Below are 25,955 nucleotides of genomic sequence, written 5' to 3' on the forward strand. Positions count from 1 at the left end.
AACCAATTAGCCTACAGACCAAATACAGCCTACGCATGTGTTTTGTTTCTCCTAAATTGATAAAACTTTCATTTAAAAATGAATTTTATATTAATAATGCATTATACATCCCTCAAAATTCGAAATATACAAAGTGATATACAATGAAGAGTCTCCCTCCTAGTCTTGTCCCCTAGTTGCCTCAGGCAACTAAAGTTATCTGTTTATTAGAAATTCTTCCACAGACATTTTATGCATATCAAACAAATGAGTATTTTTTTCTCCCCCTTTCCTTTTATACACGGATAGGAACACACTCTGCATATTGTTCCACACCTTGCTTTGTCTACTTAAAAATATACTTTGAAGACCTTTCCATATCTGTATGTAAAGAAATATCTCATTCTCTTGTGTGACTGCATAGTTTCTCACTATATGGATGAGCCACAATTTATTTAAACAGTTTTCTATTGAATACCATTTAAGATATTTACAAACTTTTGCAGTGTTGTTTGTAATAACAATAAAAACTTTATAAGTATGTGTATTAGTCTGCTAGGGCTGCCATAACAAAACACTATATAGACTGGGTGGCTTAAACAACAGAAATGTATTTTCTTACAGTTCTGGAGGCTGGAAGTCAAAGATCAGGGTACCAGCATGATCAGGTTCTGGTGAGGGCCCTCTTCCTGGCTTTCAGATGGCTGCCTTCTCCCTGTGTGCTCATATGACCTCTTCTTTGTGCTACTGGAGAAAGAGAGTGAGCTCCCTGATGTCTCTTCTTATAAGGACACTAATCCCATTGGAGGAGGACCCTACCCTTACGACCTCACTTAACCTTAATTACTTCCATAAAAGCCTTATCTCCAAATACAGTCACACTGGGGGTTGAGAGTTCAACATATGAATTTGGGGAGGGACACAATTCAGTCTGTAGCAGTATGTCAATTTGCCCAGACCCACACTTTTAAAATATGGTTGATTGCCAACATTTAAAAAATCATACTTTGAAGGGTGTTGCCGACCTGCGCTTCAGAGGGGAAAGTTACTTCCACCTGGAGTATACCTAAATGTTAGATTGGCCTCTGATGTACAGAATTGTCAGTTTATTAATGAAGCATGGCTTGTTTTGAGCAAGACAAGCTGGGTCAAGCATTTGAAGATGCTTTTGAAGTATTGAGGCAACATTCAACTGGTGATCTTCAGTACTCCTCAGATTACAAAAATTACCTGGCTTTCATCAACCACTGTTCTCACGTCAGAGGAAATTCCAACAGCTATGGTGTGCTGCCCACAGAGGAACAGGTCTACAATTGGAGAACAGTAATAAACAGTGCTGCGGACCTCTATATTAACATTTTTGAAGGAAATATTCATCAGTTTCTGCAGAACATCCCTGAAAACCAGCTGATGCAACCTACTCTTCTCCAGCAAAAGGGAGGAAAAGGCAGGAAGAAGCTCCGACTGTTTGAATACCTTCATGAATCCCTGTGTAATCCCGAGATGGATCTTGTATTCAATGGATAGATCAAACCAAAGGCATCTTTCAGTTTGTATCAAAAAACAAAGAAAAACTTGCCCAACTTTGGGGAAAAAGAAAAGGCAACCGGGAGACCATGACTTACCAGAAAATGGCCAGAGCACTGAAGAATTATGGAAGAACTGGAGAAGTCATCAAAATCCGGAGAAAGTTAACTTACCAATTCAGTGAGGCCATTCTCCAAAGACTGTCTCCATCTTATTTCTTGGAAGAAGAGATCTACTCCCAGTATGTTCAACCTGATCAAGGATTCCTCAGTTTAAATAACTGGAATGCATATTAGAATTATACATACGCCACTTACCATGATCTAAGTCACCCTGATTGCTAAATATACTCTTTTTTTTGTAACATCTTTATTGGAGTATAATTGCTTTACAATGGTGTGTTAGTTTCTGCTTTATAACAAAGTGAATCAGTTATACATATACATATGTTCCCATATCTCTTCCCTCTTGCATCTCCCTTCCTCCCACCCTCCCCATCCCACCCCTCCAGGTGGTCACAAAGCACAGAGCTGATCTCCCTGTGCTATGCGGTTGCTTCCCACTAGCTATCTATTTTACATTTTGTAGTGTATATATGTCCATGCCACTCTCTAACTTTGTCCCAGCTTACCCTTCCCCCTCCCCATATCCTCAAGTCCGTTCTCTAGTAGGTCTGTGTCTTTATTCCCGTCTTGTCACTAGGTTCTTCATGACCGTTTTTTTTCCCTTAGATTCCATATATAAATATACTCTTATATATCAAAATTTTCTGGCATCAGAAATCCCTACAAGTTTTAGGATTTTTCTGTGAAAGCAAATACTGAAAAACAAAACAAAAAACCCAAACTTCATTATTGCTATCTTTTATGAAGTAGCATATAATCTATACTAACTTGGTGAAAAATTTTGCCAGTGAACAACTTTAAATGATCAAGTCCCATTTGAAAATATAGACTAAATGTCCTTCCTTTTACTATTGTCTATGTAATACTTCCTTCTAGATTAATAATGCTAGTGGAGATGCTTTGATTTACATATTGATTTAAACATTATTTTCCTGTCATACACTCAGACCAAAAAAAATCATTCTAACATGTATCCAACAGCTTTAGCAACAAAACAAAAAATGATTGCCTGTGATAGTGTTCCTGCTAAATTACATTCATGGCTTTAAAAATTTCAGTGACTAAAACTAGAACTACCATATGATCCAGCAATTCCACTCCTGGGTATACATCCAAAGAAAATGAAAACACTAATTTGAAAAGATATATGCACCCCAATGTTCACAGCTGCATTTTTTTTTTTTTTTTTTTTTGGCCACACTGCACAGCTTGCGGGATCTCAGTTCCCCAACCAGGGATTAAACCCAGGCCTCTGCAGTGAAAGCACAGAATCCTAACCACTAGACTACCAGGGAACTCCCATAGCATTATTTATAATAGCCAAGATATGGAAGCAACCTAAGTGTCCACCAACAGATGAATAGATAAAGAAGACGTGGTATATATACACAATGGAGTACTACACAGCCATAAAAAAAGAGTGAAATTTTGTCATTTGCAACAACATGGATGGACCTGGAGGGTATTATGCTTAGTGAAATAAGTCAGGGAGAGAAAGACAAATACTGTATGTTATCATTTATATGTGGAATCTAAAAATTGAAACAAATGAATATAACAAAATAGAAACAGACTTAAAGATATAGAGAACAAATTAGTTACCAGTGGGGAGAAGGAAGGAGACAGGGGGCAAGATAGGGGTGGAGGATTAAAAGGTACAGACTACTCTGTATAAAATAAATAAGATACACGGATGTAATGTACAGCACAGGGAATATAGCCAATATTTTATAATAGCTTTGAATAGAGTATAATCTAGAAAAATATTGAATCACTATGTAGTACACCTAAAACTAATATAATATTGTACATCTGAAACTAATATTGTAAATCAACTATATTTCTATAAAATAAATAAATAAAAAGTAAAAAGTAAAAATGTAAAAAAATGAAAAATCATACTTTACTTAAAACTCTAGAATTCCAGCTTCTCTTAAATAATCAGAAGATACCAACCTGTATTCCCTCTTGTCAACAATTGCCTGGAGTTGGTGAACTGCTTCCTCCTTTCTCTTTTAGACAGGATATGTATTCTCAGTTCACCATATTTCCTATCTGGCCTAGGTGATTTTAACCTGTCTGACCCCTCTGGGTATTGAGTTTGTGACACCTATGTAACCTCTTACCACGATACACATAAAGTATTCCAATAGCTTCTAGTTCTACCTTGGTTCTTTTGCCTTCTCTATTCTGTAGACCACTGCCTGAATATGTTCTCTAAAACACATTTTAAAAATTATGCCACTTTCCTTTGCTCCACAATCATTTACTGGGTGCCTACAAAGTTCCAGACATTATGCTAGAATCTTGGGTTAGAGTAGTGAACAATTTAGATGGGACCCTTGCCTTCACAGTGTATAGTCTACTCTTCATCTCATCTGGATTTCCTTTCTGTCTGTTCTTGACCAATCTTAGTTCCTCAAGGCTGACCTCACCACAGAGCATTTCTTTGGAATTTTTTCTGACTATTCTACTTTCAGTTATCTCCTCTTGTAATTAGTGTTACAAGCTTCAAATCATAATTAAGCAATTTAGCATCTATTACCTTGTAATATTTTGTTGTTATTGTTTTATGCATAGTTATGTCTCACTACATAGACTTGGGAGCTCAGATCTCTACAGGGCCCAATAAAATGACAGAAGCATGTCCTGTATAAAGGGGGCAGCCATTTATCAACTCCAGGTAATTTTTCTCTTGTGCCAATGTAGATTCCATGTTGTAAGAGCTCTCAACTTTTTCAGAAAAGCAAGAAATGGATTTTTTTAAAAAAATATTTATTTATTTGGCTGTGTCGGGTTTTAGTTGTGGCATGCGGGATCTTTCGTTGCGGTGTGCAGGCTCTTCATTGCAGTGTGTGAGCTTCTCTCTAGTTGTGGCACACGGGCTCAGTAGTTGCAGCACGCAGGCTCCAGAGCATGAGGGCTCAGTAGCTGTGGCATGCAGGCTCCCTAGTTGTGGTGCACGGACTCTAGAGCGTATGGGCTTAGTTGCCCGGAGGCATGTGGGATCTTAGTTCCCTGACCAGGGATCTTACCCATGTCCCCTGCATTGGAAGGTAGATTCTTAACCACTGGGCTACCAGGGAGGTCCCAAGAAATGGAGTTTTTTAAAAAAGAAATCTGCTTTTAAAGGAGAATGTAAAAAAAAAAGAAAAGAATATATATATATTAAAATATATATATATAATATATATATAACTGAATCAGTTTGCTGTACACCTGAAAGTAACGCAACATTGTAAATCAACTATATTTCAATAAAAAATTAAAAATAAATAAATAAATAAATACAGGGGTGAGGGAAAATAAAAGATTATCAGCTAATTTGATTTTATTTTTTAACATCGCAGTGAGAACCAGGCCAGCATCTGCAGTGGACTGCCAATTTTCTCTGTCTGACCTACACTGCAAAACTCCTGGAAGGTAGAGACCAGGTGGAAGCTTGGTACTATCTGCTCCCCCTCTCGTATATATATATATATATATGTATATATATATATATACAGTATCTACTACAGCGTTAGCTATTTAGGAAGTTATCTATAAAGACTTGGTTATCATCAGTAAGTTCCTCTTTAAGTCAACTGTAATCTCCAATAATAATATAGCAGTTCTGTTTTCTCCTAATACCTAACATGTGCCTTTGAAGGCAATTATCAGGGCAGACTTCCTTTCCCTTACTTCCTTTTTTCCAAATGTAACCATCCAAATTCCTTGACCTAGCTCCATTTTTTTTTTCTTTTTTAAAAATTTATCATTTATTTCTCTAGAGTTTCTTTCATTCTTTTCTGCAATTCTCTTCCATTTCATTTCCCTTGAAATACAAACACAAACAAGGTAGAATATCCTCAGAAAGGTCTTCACAATGATGAACAGAGACTTAACTTTTATTTATTTGAGGCTGATTATTCCAGCTCTGTTGTCTCTTTCTGTGCTGTCAATGATTTAGCTGTTTCATCTTCAATTAGAATAAGAATGTGTGATGTGAATCTATTCATTTTCTTATTTTAAAAACTAGTTCTGATAAATATGTACAATATACCTCCTCCAGCTTTTTGTAGCGAGATCCTCGAATCAATATGGAGCCTTGAAAATAACAATAATGATTATTGTTATTGGTACCTTCATTTACATGACCTCTGTGGGTCCTATAAATTGAGATGGCCCAGGACTCTTATAGGACTTGGTGCTCTTGAGCCAGGTAGCTCAAGCAGTGAGTGGAGAGACCATTCAAAAGAGAAAGTCTCTGCCCTTAAGCACCGTACTAAGCATGGGCAAAGACCACTGTGTTGTACATTCTTTTTGGTTGCTGCAGTAGTACCATGTTCAATTTGTTGGAGGAGACTGTTGCATGAAACAATAGTATAAAGTAATGAAGTGGATTGCATGAGATTTTACATGATGGTGCAGAGCAGTGAGCTTGTACTGCTGTGGCTATTTGTCCTTTTTCTAAACCAATGCCTCAGTGCCAAGCTGGAGCTCTGTATTCCTAGAGGTTTTGTCTGATGATTAACATCACAGTTAGTGGGAATCTTTTAATATTCTTTTCAGATGTTCAATAGTAGAGCAGACTGCTAATGTATAAAAAATCTCCAGCATTATTATTTTCAACATCATCAAACTATTTCAAAGTGCAGGATAGTAGCAATTACTTTAAGGGAGAAAAAGAATGTTGCTATCAGACATCATCCCTGGATTCAAATCCCAGTAATTTACCAGCTATGTGACCTTGGGATTACTTAATTTCTCTGAATCTGTGTTTCTTCATGTGCATAATCGAATCAACAGTAATACCTACCTCACAGAGATTGTGAAAATTAAATGTGTCCCTTTGGAAATGCCATAGGAATGAAATGATATCTGGGATTTGCCTAAAAGTAGCCATTGAGGTGGAGGAGTGAGTTGGGAGTGCAAATGAAACAAGATTTCCATGAGCTGAAAATCACTGAAACTGGGAATAGGTGGGAACAGGTACATGGGATTCATCTTTACTTTTGTGCGCATTTGTGATCATACAAAATAAAAAGTTGTTTTTTTTTTTTTCATTGCTGTAGGAGTGAACTTAATTTTGCCTAATGGTTTGTGGAGAACTTAATTGTCTTTCTTGATATCAGCTTCACAGATTAAGCAGAAACTTGGAAAACTATAGCTCTTTCATCTATGCCCTCTGTCGTATATCATAGAGTGTTATGGAAGAGACCTCAAAAGGGCTAAGTAGTTTACTCAAAATGACATTCCTAGATAACAGTGGACTAGAGCCCAGGTCTCCAGATCCTAGGTAAAAGATTTTCCCATTGTTCATGCTGCTTTCTTTAACTATAGCACTTTTAACATAAGTTCTATCAGTTTCTTGCATGTAAAATTAGTTTCTTTAAAATAAGTTTACCTGTTTGATGGAGAACAAGGGAACTAGTTCTAGAAATCTGAGGTTAATTTATACAATACTTTTAAATCTGTTCTTTTATTTGATCCTCGCAATGATCCTGTGAGGTTCACAGTGATCTTGTGAGCAAGAATTCTTTCTACTTTCTGTATTAAGTGATGGGACTTATCCAAAGTTATTCAACAATTTGGTAATTAAACTAGAACTAAAACTCAGGCCTGGAGTTCATTGAACCTCAAATCCACTAGTTTTAGATATTTATAATAATTCCCTTTAGCTTTCATCTTTTCCAGAATCAAGAATCTTAATCTCTAGCACATTCCGGGGTGATTTTTCTTTCATGCATATTTGGGTTTCTCTGTGGAAAAGAAAATGGAGCTTAACATCAGCATCTGGGGGGAATGAAAGTGGCTGAAAGCACTGGAAGGCTTGCAGGTGATCCTTTAGAACATGAACTCATGTGAGAATGGAGATAAACATATCAAAGTTCATAAGATTAGGTATTGTTATTGTGAGTGGTTTGGATCTTTAAAATGTGACTGTATGTATTGTACATATTTTTATGTACTTTAGTTTTGGATTTTCTGACAAAAGTATTCCTAAAAACTTATATGGAGATTTCACATTTACACCTTATAAAGAATTTTTATATGTGTTATCACAATGGTCTTCATAACAACCCTCTGAGGGGTAAGGCCAAGCTGATGTATCTCTATTTTGCAGATGAGAAAACTGAGGCATGGAAAAGTCAAATGGCTTGCCCAAAGTCATACAGCTTTTTTCTGGTGTTTCTTATCACCTTATCTTTTTATTACCTCACATTACTTCAAGCTTAGCTGGCTATTGTAATAATGATGCAATACTCAGTTTCTTTCTTTCACGTGGTATGTGCTGTCAGTCTTCACTTTTTTTGTGGTAATATGTTCTTTCCTCTTAAATTCATGTTTTTTTTTTTTTTTAAACATTTCAGTTGCCCCTACTTTTTTAAATCTCGCTCAGGAAAGTTGAGAAAACAAGCTGCAGGCATTTCTTGTCTTGGAGCCACTTCTGAGTACCTGCTCTGGTGGTGGTTCCTATAATTTGGACTAAGTACCTCAGACACCCTCCAGATTTTGTGTATGTTGAGACTATTGAATAGAAAACTCATAGTGAGCTACCTGCTGAGATGCCAGAAGTGGAGGTTCTTTGAGTTTGGGTTTTCCAGTCGTTCCTATGGTGATAGGTAAGACCCTGTTTGGAAGAAATGAGAGAAAACGGAGGATCTTGCAATCTCCTTTTATTAAGTTTTTTTTTTTTTTTCTAGCAACCGTTTACCCCCCATTATGTAATCTTCAAGCAGAGGTTGGGAGATCTCACTGGCACCCAGGTCATGGAGCATTATAGCTTCATTATAGCTCTAGACTGCTGAAGTTCATATCTCAGTTCTGCCATTTACTAGCTGGGTGATTTGGGGATAAGATACCTCATCTCCCTGTCTCAGTTTCCTCATTTTAAAAATGGGGAAATAATGTGCCCACTCCTAGAATTATGAGGATTAAATGAGCTAATATAAGTATTTGTTCTTTTAGCAGCACTGTACCTAGCACATAGTAAGTACTCAGTGACTGTTGGTAATTATTGTTCTTTTATCACCATTCTATTGTTAATGTCATGCTCAGAGTAGCCTCAATCTTGAAGGTTTTCCCAGAGACCCATTGTAAAACTCTCTATTCCCCTGGAAGTTATATAATTAAACTGTCTGAAAATATATGTGTATCTAGTTGTCCTTTAGTTACCTTTTTCTAATATAAAAGACATAAGAAATACTCTTTTAAAAATACCTATAATCTCAAAACCCTAAAACATTGATTTTCATTTTTCAAGCAGTTCCAGAATGTCTTATGGGTCAGAGGCTGAAAGTGAATGATTTCTCAAGATCTTCCAAAATAATTGACTTGTTGTCCTTAAACTTGTTTTTCTTTTAGCAAGCAGTTTTTTAGAAAGAAGGTGCTCATCAGATTTGGGATATTAGAAAGTAGTTAGGGAGCACTGTAATTTGAGTTAGAGGATAAGAGTTCCGGTTCTGACTCCATCACTGCTAAACTATGTGACCTTGGTCCTCCAAATTCATTATCTGTAAAATGGGAATGATATATGAAAGCTGTCTATTTCCCTACTGTAAAGCTATGTAGATGCACATGAGGGATTATTATTTGTATTGTCAAAATGCTCTGTCTTGTTAAGTACTAGGTGCCTTCATAGGTCAGTGTCAGGATTCCCAAAGCTTTGCTTTCTTTTGTATTGATAGTTGTAGGCTCCAGTGACTCTGCTTTGCTTCCCTCCTTATAGGCTTAACCTCTCACTTCATCCCTAGGCACTATTTTCCTCCTCAGTGCTGGCCAAAGAGTGGGATGTGTTCTTACTAGTCAGTCACCTGCTCTTGTCCCTTGGAGGCACTGTTCACTTTCATAAAACAAGCAGATCACTGTGGAAAACAGTGGGTAACAAAATAAACTTTGAACATGACAAAGGTAGTATAATCTTATGAAATTTCTATGGTCATGGTCCCTGTAGCATCGTTTGTGAGGTTCTACATATATGAGACGTTGACCTGCTGTGGATAGGGCTCAGTCCTCCTTGCTCTCGCCTCCTTTACTTCCTCCTCCAGTACTCCCTTCCTTAGAGGAAGGACCAAAAAGTCCAGCTTCTAGACTTTTTTTGGGTTTTTTTGGCGATGCCACTCGGCATGTGGGATCTTAGTTCCCCAACCAGGGATTGAACCCCGTGGCCCCACCACCGCCACCGCCCTGCAATGGAAGCACGGAGGCTTAATCACTGGACTGCCAGGAAAGTCCAAGAAAGTCCAGCTTCTAGACACAAAGGCTTGAAGAGCCAATTCAAGCAGAATAATGGTTATTATCTCAAGTAGGTAACTTGCATTTCTGAAGCTCTCCTGCCTGTGTGATTCACATCTCAGTGGCCCAGGACATACCCTAACCCCCTTTGGGTATTTCCGGACCAATTATCTCACAGTTTCTGAGCAGCTGTCTAGTCTCAGACACTTAGAATAGCAACTCCAACTCTAGAGAAAAGCGAAAGGTTTATAAAGCCCTTAAAAAAAAAGACTGAGCTTTCTTTAACTGTTCTGTAAGTCTTAATTTCCTTCTGTTTTACATTTGTCTGGCAAAATATTAAAGTAAACTTTTTTAATGTTAGCTTCACCTTCCTGATAGCTTTCCCTTTACTCATTTCTACCAACATTTAAAATGTTATCCTGGGTTATCTAATGGCTATTCCAATTGGCTGTTCTATGGAGAGTACGTTAACCAGAAATGGCTGAGACATTCCTAATTGTCAGCTATCCTCCTTGTGCCATTTGACTAAAATATTTGTGATATGGGTGGGGCAAAAAGTATTTTTCAGACTCCTTGATTATTGCTATTAAATAACATTAATATTATTTTATATTATAATATTTTTGCCATTAAATAACCATTCTTATTCCCATGATCATTCATTCACCGGACATTAGCACATTGTATGGAGGAAGTACTCTGCTAAAAGAAAGGGATACAGAGAAGAACAAGACGAAGTAACTATTGTGGGGCTCACCTTATGGTAAGGGAAACAGACAATGCCTTTGTGCCAGGTACTGTTTTAAACATTTGAACACATATTAAATTGATAAATCCTATGAGCTGATACTATTATTATTCCCATTTTATAGTTGAGGAAACAAAAGAAAACTTGCCCAAAGTCTTATTGTTAAGAAGTTGCAGAACCAGGATATGACCCTAGGCAATGTGATGTATGGACTAGAAGGGGACGTGACTGGGAGATGAAGGTCTAGGTTTAAGAGATATTTCTGAAGTAGAATTTATGCTGCTGATAACCAATTGGCTGGAGATGGAGAGAGAAGGGTCAAAGGTGACTGACCCTCAGTCACTGAGACTGAGAATGTGTTGATAGTGGTGCTAAACAATTTAGATTGTAAATATAGGAGGTGGAGAAGGTTTGTAAGCACGTTGAGTATAAACAACCTGTCTGATTCCTAGGAGCTATTCTTCTGGGCCAGAGAGAAAGAGAGATTCTGGCCATCAACAATAATAATTGTGGTGATGATAACAATAGCTAATTATATTGAAAACTTTTTATATGTCAAGAACTATTTTAAGTGAGTTTACATGTACTAATCCATAGAATCCTCAAATTAACCCTATTAAATCAGTGTCATTTCCCCCACCTCTAGGCAGGTAGAGAAACTGAGTTTCACAGGGGCTAAACATCTTGTCAAAGTCACTCTGCTTCCTCAACCCTGTTGTTTCATAATCCATAGGAATTGAGGAAGACCAGATAGGAGAGGGCTCTTGTAAGTTGTCTTGGCTAGAAATAACAAGGCTTAGTTGAACCCATGTCCCCTGCATTGGAAGGTGGATTCTTAACCACTGAAGCACCACCAGGGAAGTCCCCTCCCCTCCTTCTTAAAATCAGAAAAGGCTGCCCTCTCTGGCATCTCATAGTTCACAGTTAATTACACCTCAAACATCTCTCATACATAACCTCTCTAATTTTCTTTTATTCTTTCCCACTCTTGTCCAACTCCTGTACTTGAGAAAACACACTTCATTCTCCTTTTCTGTCATTCATCGAAAACTTTCAGAAATGTATTGAACGCCTACCATGTGCCAGACACTATTCTAAGCCCTTGAAATACATCACTGAAAAAAATCAAAGATGAAAATCTCTGACTTCAAAGAGCTTACAGTCTAATGGAAATTAGAGCTTTCTGCATCTGACTTCTAGTGTGCTTATTCCTTACTATGCTTCTTCCTTCATTAACCCCAACCTCTACCCCTAAAGAGGTGTCATAGAAACCTTAGGACTCTGCAGAGAACAATTTAAAATCTTTTAATTTTAAGTGGAGGCTTAGAAAAAAAAAATGCCTTGACAAAGATTATAGGATATAATTCCTAGGCATCTAACTCCCAGGTCAGTGCTCTCTGCTATACTTGCTGACTCTCCATGTCTGGTTGACCCAGATCTAAAACTGATAACAATGTGCCTAGTATAACCTCTGACACATAGTAATATGCACAAATATTTAGTGAATGATGGATGTATATGTGAGCAGTTCTACTCATATACTTAGATCGAAGAAAATAAATTGTGTTTTGAGATAAAATTGGAGATATTTTAGAGTGTCAGAATTCTCCAAACTCTTTGAAAGTGGCTCAGAGATTTTCCTCATAGTCTCAATAGAAGATTCATTGTGTGTTATTGCCTATCTAATTATCTAATTAGAACTGGTTTCCTCAATTCCTGACAGTTAATAAATAAAGGAATTATTTTACTTTTTAAAATTTTTTTTGTTTAATTTTTTTTAATTTTTTTTTTTTTACTTTTACTTTTTTGTGTGACTGTATTATAATTTGTATCCTTGCAGGTTGTTCATTTGCTGTGTTTTAACTGCATTAGGTCTTAAAAAGGATATTGTGAAGTAACCTGTAAAATGAACATTTCTATGGGTAAATGTAGTTGATATCCAAAACAATTAACTGATTTATGGACTGTCTTTTGAAATGCAACCAAGTCATAAATGAGGAAACTAATTGTAATTGACTTGGAGACACTTAGTGTGATCTGAAATCTGACCAATTAAGTCAAAAGCAAGCTATGAATTCATCTTTCTTACCCTATGTTTTTGTCTCTGATGAGATTAGAATGTAGATAAATCAAAGGAAATCTGGTTGAAGAGGTGCTGGTCGGTACTAATGATGGAAATGATTGTGATGGTGTAGGGCAGCTGAATGAAGCCACCAAGTGTTTACTTTCATAAGAAGAAAAAGTAAACACTTGGTGGTTTCATTCAACTGCTCTACTCCATCACAATCATTTCCTTAACTTGGGATTTCTGGTTTTCTTTAATTAACAGTAATCTTTTGATATTCCGACTACCTGCCCTTTGTTGCAAAACTCCTATATATCCTAGCTTCCCCCTCACCTCCTCAGAGCAGTTCCCTCAAGGTTACTTGAGATGCTGCCTCCTGGGCTTGAAGTCCTAAAATTTCCTGCCAAATACAACATAACTCTCAACTTTTAGGTTGTGAGTATTTTTTTAGTTGACAATATATATATATATATATATATATATATATATGGAGAGAGAGAGAGAACTGAATCATTGTGCTGTACACCTGAAACTATCATGACATTGTAAATGAACTATACTTCAAATAAAAAAAAAACTAAAAAGTATCTAAAAAGGAAATTAAAAATTGCTTATATTAACCCCACTTGGCTTGTATGTTTAAGAGAAGTAGGAAGATAAAATGCTTCTTTAGAGAGATTCGGCACTGATGTGTAAGCAAATTCATTAGGGTAAATATCCACACAGGAGCATGGAACTCTTTAGAATGAGAACTAGGCCAGGAAGGGGAGGATTCTGGAAACTATGTAGCTATGATGATATTCCTGTGAAGGTAGTGCTAGTTGGAGAGGTTGGAAGAAACAGATTCACGTGCATACAGGATGTGAGGGGAGGAGGCAGCTAATATTGTTGGAGACCAGTCAGAGCTATCCTGGTGAGTAGAATATGTATATTAGAGTGTTGTCCAAATACTGACTTCTCAGTATCTAGTAAGTCCTGAAAAATAATGTTCATAGAATACAAACAGGAGTAACCAGGGGTAAATGGCATACTGTATGCATATAGTGGGTTAGATTTTATTTTTAAATTGTCTTTCCCTTGATTCTTTTCCAGATATGGATCAACTCATAAACAACTTGGAGGTCCAACTTAATTCAGAAGGTGGCTCAATGCATATATTCAAACAGGTCAGTTATCAAGAAAATGAGATACTAATATTGAGCCATAATAGTGTTGAGTATCTGGTAATTGTCATAGAGCTGAAACTCATTTTTCTTTCTAACAACATGTTGGGAGCTGAGAAGGGGTGAATGAAGGAAGGTTTCCAGGAGGTACCTGGATGCCTGGGTTTCTGGTTCAAATAGGGAGTAAATCTGGTGTAAAAGAAGCATAGCCTTTGGGATCAAGGCTATAGGGACAAGATTAGACACTTCGTAGACAACAGCAGTCATTATCTAGCACTAGTCCATATTTTGGGCACTCTGAAGACTAAATGCAATGTCTTATTTAATCCTCACAATAACTGTTGGATAGTGTGTTAGTCAGGGATCTCCAGATAAACAGAACCACCAGAATGTGTATTTCTCAATTTCTCCCTATCTATAGATATACATAAAATATGTATCTATCTATATCTATCTACTCTATCTATATCTATCTGTCTATATATATAATTAATATATATATTATATATAAATATATATCTTTACATATAAAATAAAAATATATCTATATCTATAGATCTATCCAAATATATCTATATCTATCTACCTATCTACCTATCTATAAAGAATTTTTAAATATTTATTTTATTGAAGTATAGTTGATTTACAATGTTGTATTAATTTCTACTGTACAGCAAAGTGATTCAGTTATATATATACATTCTTTTTCATATTCTTTTCCATTATGGTTTATCACAGGATATTGAATATAGTTCCCTGTGCTATACGGTCTTTGTTGTTTATTCTTTCTATATATAATAGTTTCCATCTGCTAATCCCAAACTCCCAATCCATCCCTCCCCCACCCCCTCCCCCTTAGCAACCACAAGTTTGTTCTCTATGTCCCGGATATATGCCCAGGAATGGGATTGCAGGATCATATGGCAACTCTATTTTTAGTTTTTTTGAGGAACCTCCCTATTGTTTTCCATAGTGGCTGCATCAGTTTACACTCCCACCAACAATGTAGGAGGGTTCCCTTTTCTCCACACCCCAGATAGAGAAAGATTTTAAGAAATTGGCTCACATGATTATGGAATCCTAGTGTATCCAAAATCTGATGGGGTAGGCTGCCGAGCTGGAGAGCCATAGAAGATTTACAGTTGTAGTCCAAAGGCAGACTGCTGGAAGAATTTGCTCTTCCTTGGAGATCAGTCTTTTTTTTTATTGAAGCCTTCAAGTGATTGGATGAGGCCAACCCACATTATGGAGGGTAATCTGCTTTATTCAAAATTCAATGATTTAAACGTTAATCTCACCCAAAAAAACTTCTTCACAGAAACATTCAGAATAATGTTTGACCAATCTGGGCACCTGGCCCAGCCAAGTTGACACATAAAATTAACCATCACAGATATGTATTCTTAATGTTCCCATTTTACAGATAAGAAAGTTGTGAACTTGGGCATTCCCAGAACAAGGATTCAAAACAGATTACCTGGTTTTTACAGCTAAGCACTCTGTGTTAGATGTGGAAGTCTCATCTTGCTCAGGGTTGAGTTCTAATGTCATTGCATAAGTGAAAACCAAATACAGTCAAACTTATCCTTGAAAGTCCCTTAAATTGCCTGTAAAATTGAGCATACAGTTTTGTGTATCCAGTACTGATCTGTTTCTTTACTTAAGTCACCAGATAAAGTATCTGGCTGACATTTAGGAGTCATATTTTAGAAAAAAATTGTTTTTAATCATTAAATGCTTTGCCTTTGGTGTACAATTGAATTTGTTTGTTACATGTGCATATGGATGAGATGCCCTTATACTGTTTTAATGACATTAAATCCAATGTAATGTCTTATTTGCCTTACTTGTAGCTGTTGCCATTTAGGAACTATTAGCACATCAAAAGTTGCTAATTGTTGCAAAACGTCTGCTGGTTGCTGGTGCTTTGTTGTAGTAAATACTAAGAGGAAGCTGAGTATAAGTGTTAGATAAAAATCGATTAAACTTGTAATAAAAAAATTCAGTGAAATGTTGTCAAGCATGCATAGCTATCTTATTTTGAAATCTCAGTACACCTAAATACAATTCGAAAAATGTTTTTCCATGCGTTAAGTAGAGTAAGGTTCCAAAATTTGAGGTCACTTTGAAATTGGTTCAATGTATAGAAAATTCTGGATAGTAGATGATCTAAGCATTTTTTTGTTTGTTTGTTTCTTGCCATTTCCAAGATATCTTGTTTTTAGTAAAGCTTGGGTACTTGTGGTACATGGCCACAAAACACTAACCATGTCCCAGGCCCAGAGCTTGTGTTCTATAACAGTACAATGCTGGCAACATCTTAGTGGGCAGAAGCTTCCTAGTTTGGTTCATTACATGATTTGTTTATGTCATGAGGTAGGATTGGTGGATGGGTGTCTAGCTCAGTACACACATCCTGCTCTCACTTCTTTGAATTCCTACATCACCATACCATATAATGGATGAGTACTTGCTTGTCACCTGCCCTTTGTTTATGGTTTCTGATTATTTCCCAGAAGTAGGATTTCTTGGAAAAAGTGTATGAGCAGATCTAAGGTTCATATTGTATCATACATATCTTCCCCCCTCCAACTTAATATTGTTAACATTTTGGCACATATTCTCACATAGTTGCATATATTCTCTCTCTTTCTCTGCCTCTCTCTCTGTGATTCTCTCCCTCTCTCTCTCTTTCTCACTTATTACCTTTGAAAGTAACTTACATCAAGAAACTTCAAGCCTAAATAATTCATCATGCATCACTTACAAATAATGACATTCTCCTACATAATTACATCAACACTAATACACCCAGGAAAATTAACAATGTTTCTATAATACTATCTAATTGGGCCATTCATTTCTCAATGGTTCTCAGTGACACCTTTGACACCTTTTCCCATACCATTCTTTCTGTCTGGAATGTGTTTCAGTCAGCCTGTTTAATTTACCAAATCCCACACTTTCCATAGGACCCAAATTCTAATTTCATCTCTTCCATAAAAAACTTTCATTGATAACTCCAACTCTCACTAATCTCTAGTGCCCTGAACTCCTGGAATGTTAAATTATCTGTATCAGTCACTCATGTGGCTCTGCTTATTACTTGTTTCTAACTGTCAACAGCTTCATGTGAATATCTCATTTACACAGTGATATTCTTTGTCTCCCAAACTTCAATTACTTGTGTACCACCTTCACAATTTCTGCCATATCCTTATCATCAATATTATTAACTTACTTAAAAAATTAGATCAGTTAAAATAAATAAATACCTATATTTGTTTTGTCCTAAGCAGTCTGGAGAATTTTGGGTTTGATGTGGGGTATTAGTTTCCTAAAGCTGCCACAACAAATTACTGCAAATTGGGTGGCTTAAAACAACAGAAATTTACAGTTCTAGAGGCCAGAGGTTCAAAATCAAGGTGTTGTGAGTGCCTCAAACCATCCCAAGGCTCTAGGGAAGAATCTGTTCCTTGCCTTTTCCACCTTCTGGTGGATGCAGGTGTTCTTTGACTTGTGGCCTCAGCACTCCAATGTCTGCATGTTTCTTCATATTGATTTCTTCTCTGAGTTTCTATGTGTGTCTCCTCTGTGTGTCTTTTATAAGGATATTTGTTATTGAATTTAGGGCCCGCCCAAATAATCCAGGAGAATCCCCTAATTTGGGGATTAGGACATGAACATATGTTTTGGGGGAACACCATTCAGCCCACTACAATGTGTTATGTATATATTTTTCTAATATGTAATAAATAAATATATAACTATTTAAATAAAATAATTTATCTATGCACCAACCAAAAACAATCTTAGATACTCTGAGGAAGAAAAAATGTTTCATCTTATTATCAAATACCTAGTACACATATACATACATGCATACATATGTACATGCCTACATATATGCATTTCTGACCTCATTTTGCCTGGATGTAGCTGCTACTATGCTTGATACTTTTTCCCAGTCCCTTAGGATTGCCTACTTCATTAGTTTGTACAAATTGATGAATTCTTTTGTCTTATAGTGCTTCATTTCCTGATGCTATTGTGATGGTGGGAAGTAAAATTTGAAATCCCTCTAGGTTTAGATGAGGTCTAACTTTCTAATAATATCCAACTCCATCCACCTCTCCTTTCTCTAATACCCAAACACCTGATGTCCTTATTGGAGAAGGACTGGAGATTCAGAGGGTTAAAGTGACTCTTTATTTAAACAATGAATGTGCACATATATGTGTATATGTGCATATATGTGTACCTGGGCATGAAAATGATTAGTCTAAACCCAGAGCAAAGCTGGAAGAGACCTGTGTACAAAAGCAGCTTTCCTCTTTCTGTTTGGGAGGAGCCTGAGCTTTATCTTTTTTTTTTTTTTTTTTAAATTTTTGGCTGCGTTGGGTCTTCGTTGCTGTGTGCGGGCTTTTCTCGGCGAGTGGGGGCTACTCTTCGTTGTGGTGCACGGGCTTCTCATTGCGGTGGCTTCTCTTGTTGTGGAGCACGGGCTCTAGGCGCACAGGCTTCAGTTGTTGTGGCACGTGGGCTCAGTAGTTGTGGCTTGCGGGCTCTAGGGTGCAAGCTTAGTAGTTGTGGCACACGGGCTTAGTTGCTCCGCGGCATGTGGAATCTTCCCGGACCAGGGCTCAAACCCGTGTCCCCTGCCTTGGCAGGCGGATTCTTAACCTCTGTGCCACCAGGGAAGCCCCCTGAACTTTATCTTATTACCATCACAATACTCCTTCCTCTCCTTTCCACCTGCTGTGCTGTCTGGAGTATTTTGTTCTTTCATTTTCTTTCTAGCCTTGCTTTCCCACTTTCAAGATCTAAATCAGAGCTGTTTTAAGCAATTGATTTCCCTGACCCTCCACCTCCCAAGGCCTTTCTACCTATCTTCATCAAATGCTCAAGAGCTTAGGTATTTGTGAAATTAACCACATTTTCTCTGGGTTTCTTTCTAGAATTGAAGGCAGTAGGTGCCTTTTTCCATCCTCTGTGGTGATATATCAATAAATAACTCTTTTTTGTCAACTCAAATTGGCTTAAAGTCTGATTAGAATTCTGGACATTTGAGGGGAAGGACTGTGGAAATTAAAACTTCTCTCCAAATTATCCCCAAGTTTCTGTATTTTTTTCATACCTAAGCTTCTTCATATACTCAGAAATCTTTGAAAGCTGCAGCCTGAAGTTTTAAAATAGTGAATGGGTAAAGTATTCTCTTTCTTTGAAGAGAGAGAGAGAGTTCTATACTGACTGACTACAGAACACTTAAAACCTGAAGTCATCACACAATATTGAAAATTAAAAGAGTTGATTTAAAGAGAAAAATCTGATGACACAGCTTTAGATCAATCCTCAGTTGAGCTTTCAAAGCTGTGGTAACTGTATTCAATGAAAAGTGGAATGAGGAGCCATCTTGAGTCATCTTAGTGAGAATTCTTAAAAATCTCTGAAAGTCTAGGGCTGAAAACACACTCACTCCTTACGTTATATCTCTTTCAGAACCTTCAAGTATAGTATGCTATGTACAAGGAGAAGGTAAACCAGATAGTGTGTGTTTTTTCTTTTACCATAAGGATAGCTATATTCAAAATATGAAAGAATTCAGACAGTATATTGAAATTCTTATTAAAATTACTTTGACCGTATTAAAAGAGAAATCTCAGTGCACACAAAAATCGTTCACTGTAGTAATATGTAGATATGGAATGCTTATCCTCTTATGTTTTCATTCACAAAGCAAGAAATGGTAAGGTAAACCCTGAGAGCTGCTTTCAAGCACAGTCTGTTCTCTTGAGGGAGCGTACATGCAGAATACAGTATTCACAAGCCGGAGAATCCTTGTTACAGGCTGGATTCACTTAGGCATAACAGGTACACTTGAAAGTGATATGGACAGAAGGAAATATGTGATGATATGCTTTGAGGAAGTTACTATTAAAACAATACAACCCAAACAACTGGTCTTCCAACATTTCTTTTAAAGCCTTGTGACGATGGCAGAAGAAGAGTAATGACTGAAGCCCTATTGTGGAAAGGGTTTTTGTTAAGAATTGTTAGACCACAGGGCAGACTTGGTCTACAGAAGGACAACTCATGATGGTTTGCTGAAGCAGGGCCCTGCAACATCTTATCTCATCAAGGCAATAAGAATAGCCTATATGTTCTTCAAGTTCTATACTTTCAGTCAGTTTCTATTTTGGATTTTCCTGAATAATATGTTTGTCAATATAATGAATAACTGTGGATTGAGTACTAGCTAATCACAAGGCCTTGAACTCATGACATTATTCTGGGCAACACTCAAGGTCTAGGAGATGACCTCTATTTAGCAAAAGATAGTAAGGTTGCCAAAGTCATCTCCATTTTATATTTAACATTCAGAACTTCAGCTTCCTTAGGTTTCTGGGACTAAAGCATAGAGTCCAGAAAATCCCTGAAAATTTAACTAGATCTTTCCTTAATGTATACTGGCAGACTGTTTATTTCTATATCTGCACTCACAGCCTATATACTTCTAGAAAAACGATATTATACCTAAACTCTTCGTTTCTGTTTTTTGTTTTGTTTTGTTTTGTTTTTTTGGCCATGCCACACTGCTTGCTGGATCTTAGTTCCCTGACCAGGGATTGAAGCCAGGCCATGGCAGTGAAAGCCCCGAGTCCTAAACACTGGACCACCACGGAATTCCCAACCTAACCTCTTCTTATGCTTTCTGCTGTAACTCTATTTCTCAGTGTTATCAGGATAATCTCTGTTATCCCAGAGATTCCTGGGATTCTGCGTCTTTAATCTGGGAAAGGAGCTAGTTAGGTGAAGGGACAAGTAGGAAATATGGGAAAAATAGGAGCTTAAGTTGATATGAGGGATTCAGAGGACAAGGAATTTTTAAGTTCAGCACAGCCATTCTTGACAACTTCTCCACATCCTCCCCCTCCCCACCAACAGAATTCTACTGCTCACCTCACCTGGATGGAGTGAATCCACCCATGAGGGATGGATTACATTAGAAGTATGTCAAACAGTGGGACAAATCACAGAAGACATGTCTTAGAGGGGCAGATTGAAACAATATGTGGACCACAAACAAGGTGTGAGTTGGGATGAGGTCTTTTAAATCGAGAAACCAAAAATATCATAGCATAGCAGAGGGAGAAAGCAGATGGCTGTCTGGCTAAATTCTGTAAGTAAAATGTGGATACATCTTGGTGCCTTTATTCATGCTCAGCATGCTCTGAGGGTATTTTAAAGAAAGTCAGAACAAGAGAACACTGCCTATTCTTGCCCCTCATCATTCTCTGAGTTTAGGCCCATATTATCTTTCATCTAAAATTTAAAAATCATAACCATAATATCATTTGATAATGATATTATGGATAAGGATATTATGGATTGAGTACTTTAAAAATTACCAATAATTCTTTAATATCATCCAATATGCAGTTAATATTCAAATTTATCCAATTGTCTCATAAATGTCTTACCAAGATTTTTCCTTATGCTTCCAGTTTGACCTCTTTAAACCCTGTCTTATTCCTTCTTTAATCTATCCTTCATTAAGGAGCTAGTTAAACATCATAGAAATAGCTCTGCCCATGTCACTCCCCTCCTCAAAACAATTATCTTTTATTTCACCCAGCCTTTCCTTGAAATTCACTTTCTCTCATATTCCAAAAAAAAAGCTTAGTCATATTTTGTGTAAGGGATGCATTCCTGAACATCTCTCATAATTCAGAACTCCCACAAATCAAGTATAATCCTGATAGAGAATGGAGTCTTGTTTGTTTACTGGCTAAGTAGCACTACTATCTCCAAAGCCATCTTCAAGGTCCAGATATTGCTTGGCAACGGCAGTAAACAGTCCACAATATCCTTGACCTTTTTTTGTTTTTAATTGAAGTATAGTTGACTTACAATATTGTATTAGTTTCAGGTGTACAGCATAGTGATTCAGCATTTTTACATATTATCCTCCATTAGAAGTTATTACAAGATAATAGCTATAATTCCCTTTGCTATACAATATATCCTTGTTGATTATCTATTTTATACATAGTAGTTTTTATCTCTTAATCCCCTACCTCTAATTTGTCTACTCCCCTTTGGTAACCACTAGTTTGTTTTCTATATCTGTGAATCTGTTTATGTTTTTCATATACATTTGATAGTATTATTATTATTATTATTATTGGCTGTGCCATGCAGCTTGCAAGATCTCAGTTCCCCGACCAGGGATTGAACCTTCAGTGAAAGCGCTGAGTACTAACCACCAGACCACCAGGGAATTCCCTGTATTATATTTTAGAATCCATATATAAGTGATATCATACAGTATCTTTCTGTCTGACTTATTTCACTAAGCATAATATTCTCTAGGACCATCCAAGTTGCTGCAAAAGGCAGAATTTCATTTTTTATGGCTGAGTAATATTCCATTGTGTGTATGTGTGTGTGTATGTATATATATATATATATATATATATATATATATATATACCATATCTTCTTTATCTATTTGTCTATTGATGGACACGGGTTGCTTCCTTATTTGATTGTTATAAATAGTGCTGCTGTGAACATTGGGGTGCATGTATCTTTCTGAATTAGTGTTTTTGTTGTTGTTGTTGTTGTTGTTTTTCTGGATACATACACAGGAGTGGAATTGCTGGAGCTTATGACAGTTGTATTTTTAATTTTTTGAGGAATCTCCATACTGTTTTCCATAGTGGCTACACCAATTGATATTCCCAACAGTGTAGAAGGGTTCCTTTTTCTCCACATCCTCTCCAACATTTGTTATTTGTAGACTTTTTGATGGTAACCATTCTGACAGGTGTGAGGTGATATCTCATTGTTGTTTTGATCTGCATTTCTCTGATAATTAAAAATGTTAAACATCTTTTCATGTGCCTGTTGGCCATCTGTATGTCTTCTTTGGACAATGTGTATTCAAGTCTCCTACCCATTTTTTTTAAATTTTTTAATTTAATTTTATTTACTTTTTTATACAGCAGGTTCTTATTAGTTATCCATTTCATACACATCAGTGAATACATGTCAATCCCAAACTCCCAATTCATCACAGCACCACCACCCCACCAACCGCTTTCCCTCCTTGGTGTCCATATGTTTGTTCTCTACATCTGTGTCTCAATTTCTGCCCTGCAAACTGGTTCATCTGTACCATTTTTCTAGGATCCACATATATGTGTTAATATACGATATTTTTTTTCTCTTTCTGACTTACTTCACTCTGTATGAAAGTCTCTAGATACATCCATGTCTCTACAAATGACCCAATTTCCTTCCTTTTTATGGCTGATTAATATTCCATTGTATATATGTACCACAACTTTTTATCCATTCGTCTGTCGATGGGCATTTAGGTTGATTCCATTACCTGGCTATTGTAAATAGTGCTGCAATGAACATTGGGGTGCATGTGTCTTTTTGAATTATGGTTTTCTCAGGGTATATGCCCAGTACTGGGATTGCTGGGTCATATGGTAATTCTATTTTTAGTTTTTTAAGGAACCTTCATACTGTTCTCCATAGTGGCTGTATCAATTTACATTCCTACCAACAGTGCAAGAAGGTTCCCTTTTCTCCACACACTCTCCAGCATTTGTTGTGTGTAGACTTTCTCATGATGCCCATTCTAACTAGTGTGAGGTGATACCTCATTGTACTTTTGATTTGCATTTCTCTAATAACTAGTGATGTTGAGCAGCTTTTCATGTGCTTCTTGGCCATCTGTATGTCTTCTTTGGAGAAATGTCTATTTAGGTCTTCTACCCATTTTTGGATTGGGTTGTTTGTTTTTCTTAATATTGAGCTGCATGAGCTGTTCATATATTTTGGAGATTAATCCTTTGTCCGTTGATTCATTGGCAAATATTTTCTCCAATTCTGAGGGTTGCCTTTTCATGTTGTTTGTAGTTTCCTTTGCTGTGCAAAAGCTTTTAAGTTTCATTAGGTCCCATTTGTTTATTTTTGTTTTTATTTCCATTACTCTAGGAGATGGATCAAAAAAGATCTTGCTGTGATTTATGTCAAAGAGAGTTCTTCCTATGTTTTCCTTTAAGAGTTTTATAGTGTCCGGTCTTACATTTAGGTCTGTAATCCATTTTGAGTTAATTTTTCTGTATGGTGTTAGGGAGTGTTCTAATTTCATTCTTTTACATGTAGCTGTCCAGTTTTCCCAGCACCACTTATTGAAGAGACTGTCTTTTCTCCATTGTATATCTTTGACTCCTTTGTCATAGATTAGTTGACTATAGGTGCATGGGTTTATCTCTAGGCATTCTATCCTGTTCCATTGATCTATATTTCTGGTTTTTTACCAGTACCATATTGTCTTGATTACTGTAGCTTTGTAGTATAGTCTGAAGTCAGGGAGTCTGATTCCTCCAGCTCCATTTTTTTCCCTCAAGACTGCTTTGGCTATTCGGGGTCTATTGTGTCTCCATAAATATTTTAAGATTTTTTTGTTCTAGTTCTGTAAAAAATGCCATTGGTAATTTGATAGGGATTGCATGGAATCTACAGATTGCTTTGGGTAGTATAGCCATTTTCACAATATTGATTCTTCCAATCCAAGAACATGGTGTATCACTCCATCTCTTTGTATCATCTTTAATTTCTTTCATCAGTGTCTTATAGTTTTCTGCATACAGGTCTTTTGTCTTCCTAGGTAGGTTTATTCCTAGGTATTTTATTCTTTTTGTTGCAATGGTAAATGGGAGTGTTCCCTGAATTTCTCTTTCAGATTTTTCATCATTAGTGTATAGGAATGCAAGAGACTTCTGTTCATTAATTTTGTATCCTGCAACTTTACCACATTCATTGGTTAGCTCTAGTAGTTTTCTGGTGACATCTTTAGGATTCTCTATGTATCGTATCATGTCATCTGCAAACAGTGACAGTTTTACTTCTTCTTTTCCAATTTGTATTCCTTTTATTTCTTTTTCTTCTCTGATTGCCGTGGCTAGGACTTCCAGAACTATGTTGAATAATAGTGGTGAGAGTGGACATCCTTGTCTTTTTCCTGACCTTAGAGGAAATGCTTTCAGATTTTCACCATTGAGAATGAGCTATGCTGTGGGTTTGTCGTATATGGCCTTTATTATGTAGAGTTAATTTCCCTCTATGCCCACTTTCTGGAGAGTTTTTATCACAAATGGGTGTTGAATTTTGTCAAAAGCTTTTTCTGCATCTATTGAGATGATAATATGGTTTTTCTTCTTCACTTTGTTAATGTGGTGTATCACATTGATTGATTTGTGTATACTGAAGAATCCTTGCATCCCTGGGATAAATCTCACTTGATCATGGTGTATGATCCTTTTAATGTGCTGTAGGATTCTGTTTGCTAGTATTTTGTTGAGGATTTTTGCATGTTCATTCATCAGTGATATTGGTCTGTAATTTTCTTTTTTTGGTAGTATCTTTGTCTGGTTTTGGTATCACGGTGATGGTGGCTTCACAGAATCAGTTTGGGAGTGTTCCTTCCTCTGCAATATTTTGGATGAGTTTGAGAAGGAAGGGTGTTAGCTCTCCTCTAAATGTTTGATAGAATTCACCTGTGAAGCCATCTGGTCCTGGACTTTTGTTTGTTGGAAGATTTTTAATAACAGGTTCATTTTCATTACTTGTCATTGGTCCATTCATATTTTCTATTTCTTCCTGGTTCAGTCTTGGAAGGTTCTACTTTTCTAAGAATTTTTCCATTTCTTCCAGGTTGTCCATTTTATTGGCATAGATTTATTTGTAGTAGTCTCTTAGGATGCTTTGTATTTCTGTGGTGTCTGTTGTAACTTCTCGTATTTTCATTTCTAATTTTATTGATTTGAGGCCTCTCCCTCTTTTTCTTGATGAGTTTGACTAATGGTTTATCAATTTAGTTTATCTTCTCAAAGAACCAGCTTTTAGTTTTATTGATCTTTGTTATTGTTTTCTTTGTTTCTATTTCATTTATTTCTGCTCTGATCTTTATGATTTCTTTCCTTCTGCTAAATTTGGGTTTTGTTTGTTCTTCTTTCTCTAATTCCTTTAGGTTTAAGTTTAGGTTGTTTATTTGAGTTTTTTCTTGTTTCTTGAGGTAGGCTTGTATTGTTACAAACTTCCCTTTTAGA

General features: G+C 36.6%; 1 protein-coding gene and 1 pseudogene across 3 annotated transcripts in view; both read left to right on the plus strand.

Annotated features, from left to right (window-relative positions):
- The window catches only part of KLF8 (KLF transcription factor 8), a 300,465-nt gene that overhangs the window by 240,353 nt on the left and 34,157 nt on the right, over positions 1-25,955 (plus strand). For 2 of the 3 annotated variants that reach the window (XM_068533158.1, XM_068533159.1), the window contains one exon: positions 13,754-13,827. The exons of the other annotated variant lie outside the window; for it this stretch is intronic. In XM_068533158.1, coding sequence (XP_068389259.1) covers positions 13,756-13,827 — 72 coding nt within the window. In that variant the 5' untranslated portion in view covers positions 13,754-13,755. The remainder of the gene's footprint in view (positions 1-13,753; positions 13,828-25,955) is intronic. 3 annotated transcript variants of the gene reach the window in all.
- On the plus strand, positions 1,099-1,850 carry LOC137756172 (transcription factor Spi-C pseudogene; annotated as a pseudogene).

This window comes from Eschrichtius robustus, chromosome X, assembly GCF_028021215.1.
Source record: "Eschrichtius robustus isolate mEscRob2 chromosome X, mEscRob2.pri, whole genome shotgun sequence".
In the NCBI taxonomy this organism is placed as follows: Eukaryota; Metazoa; Chordata; class Mammalia; order Artiodactyla; family Eschrichtiidae; genus Eschrichtius; species Eschrichtius robustus.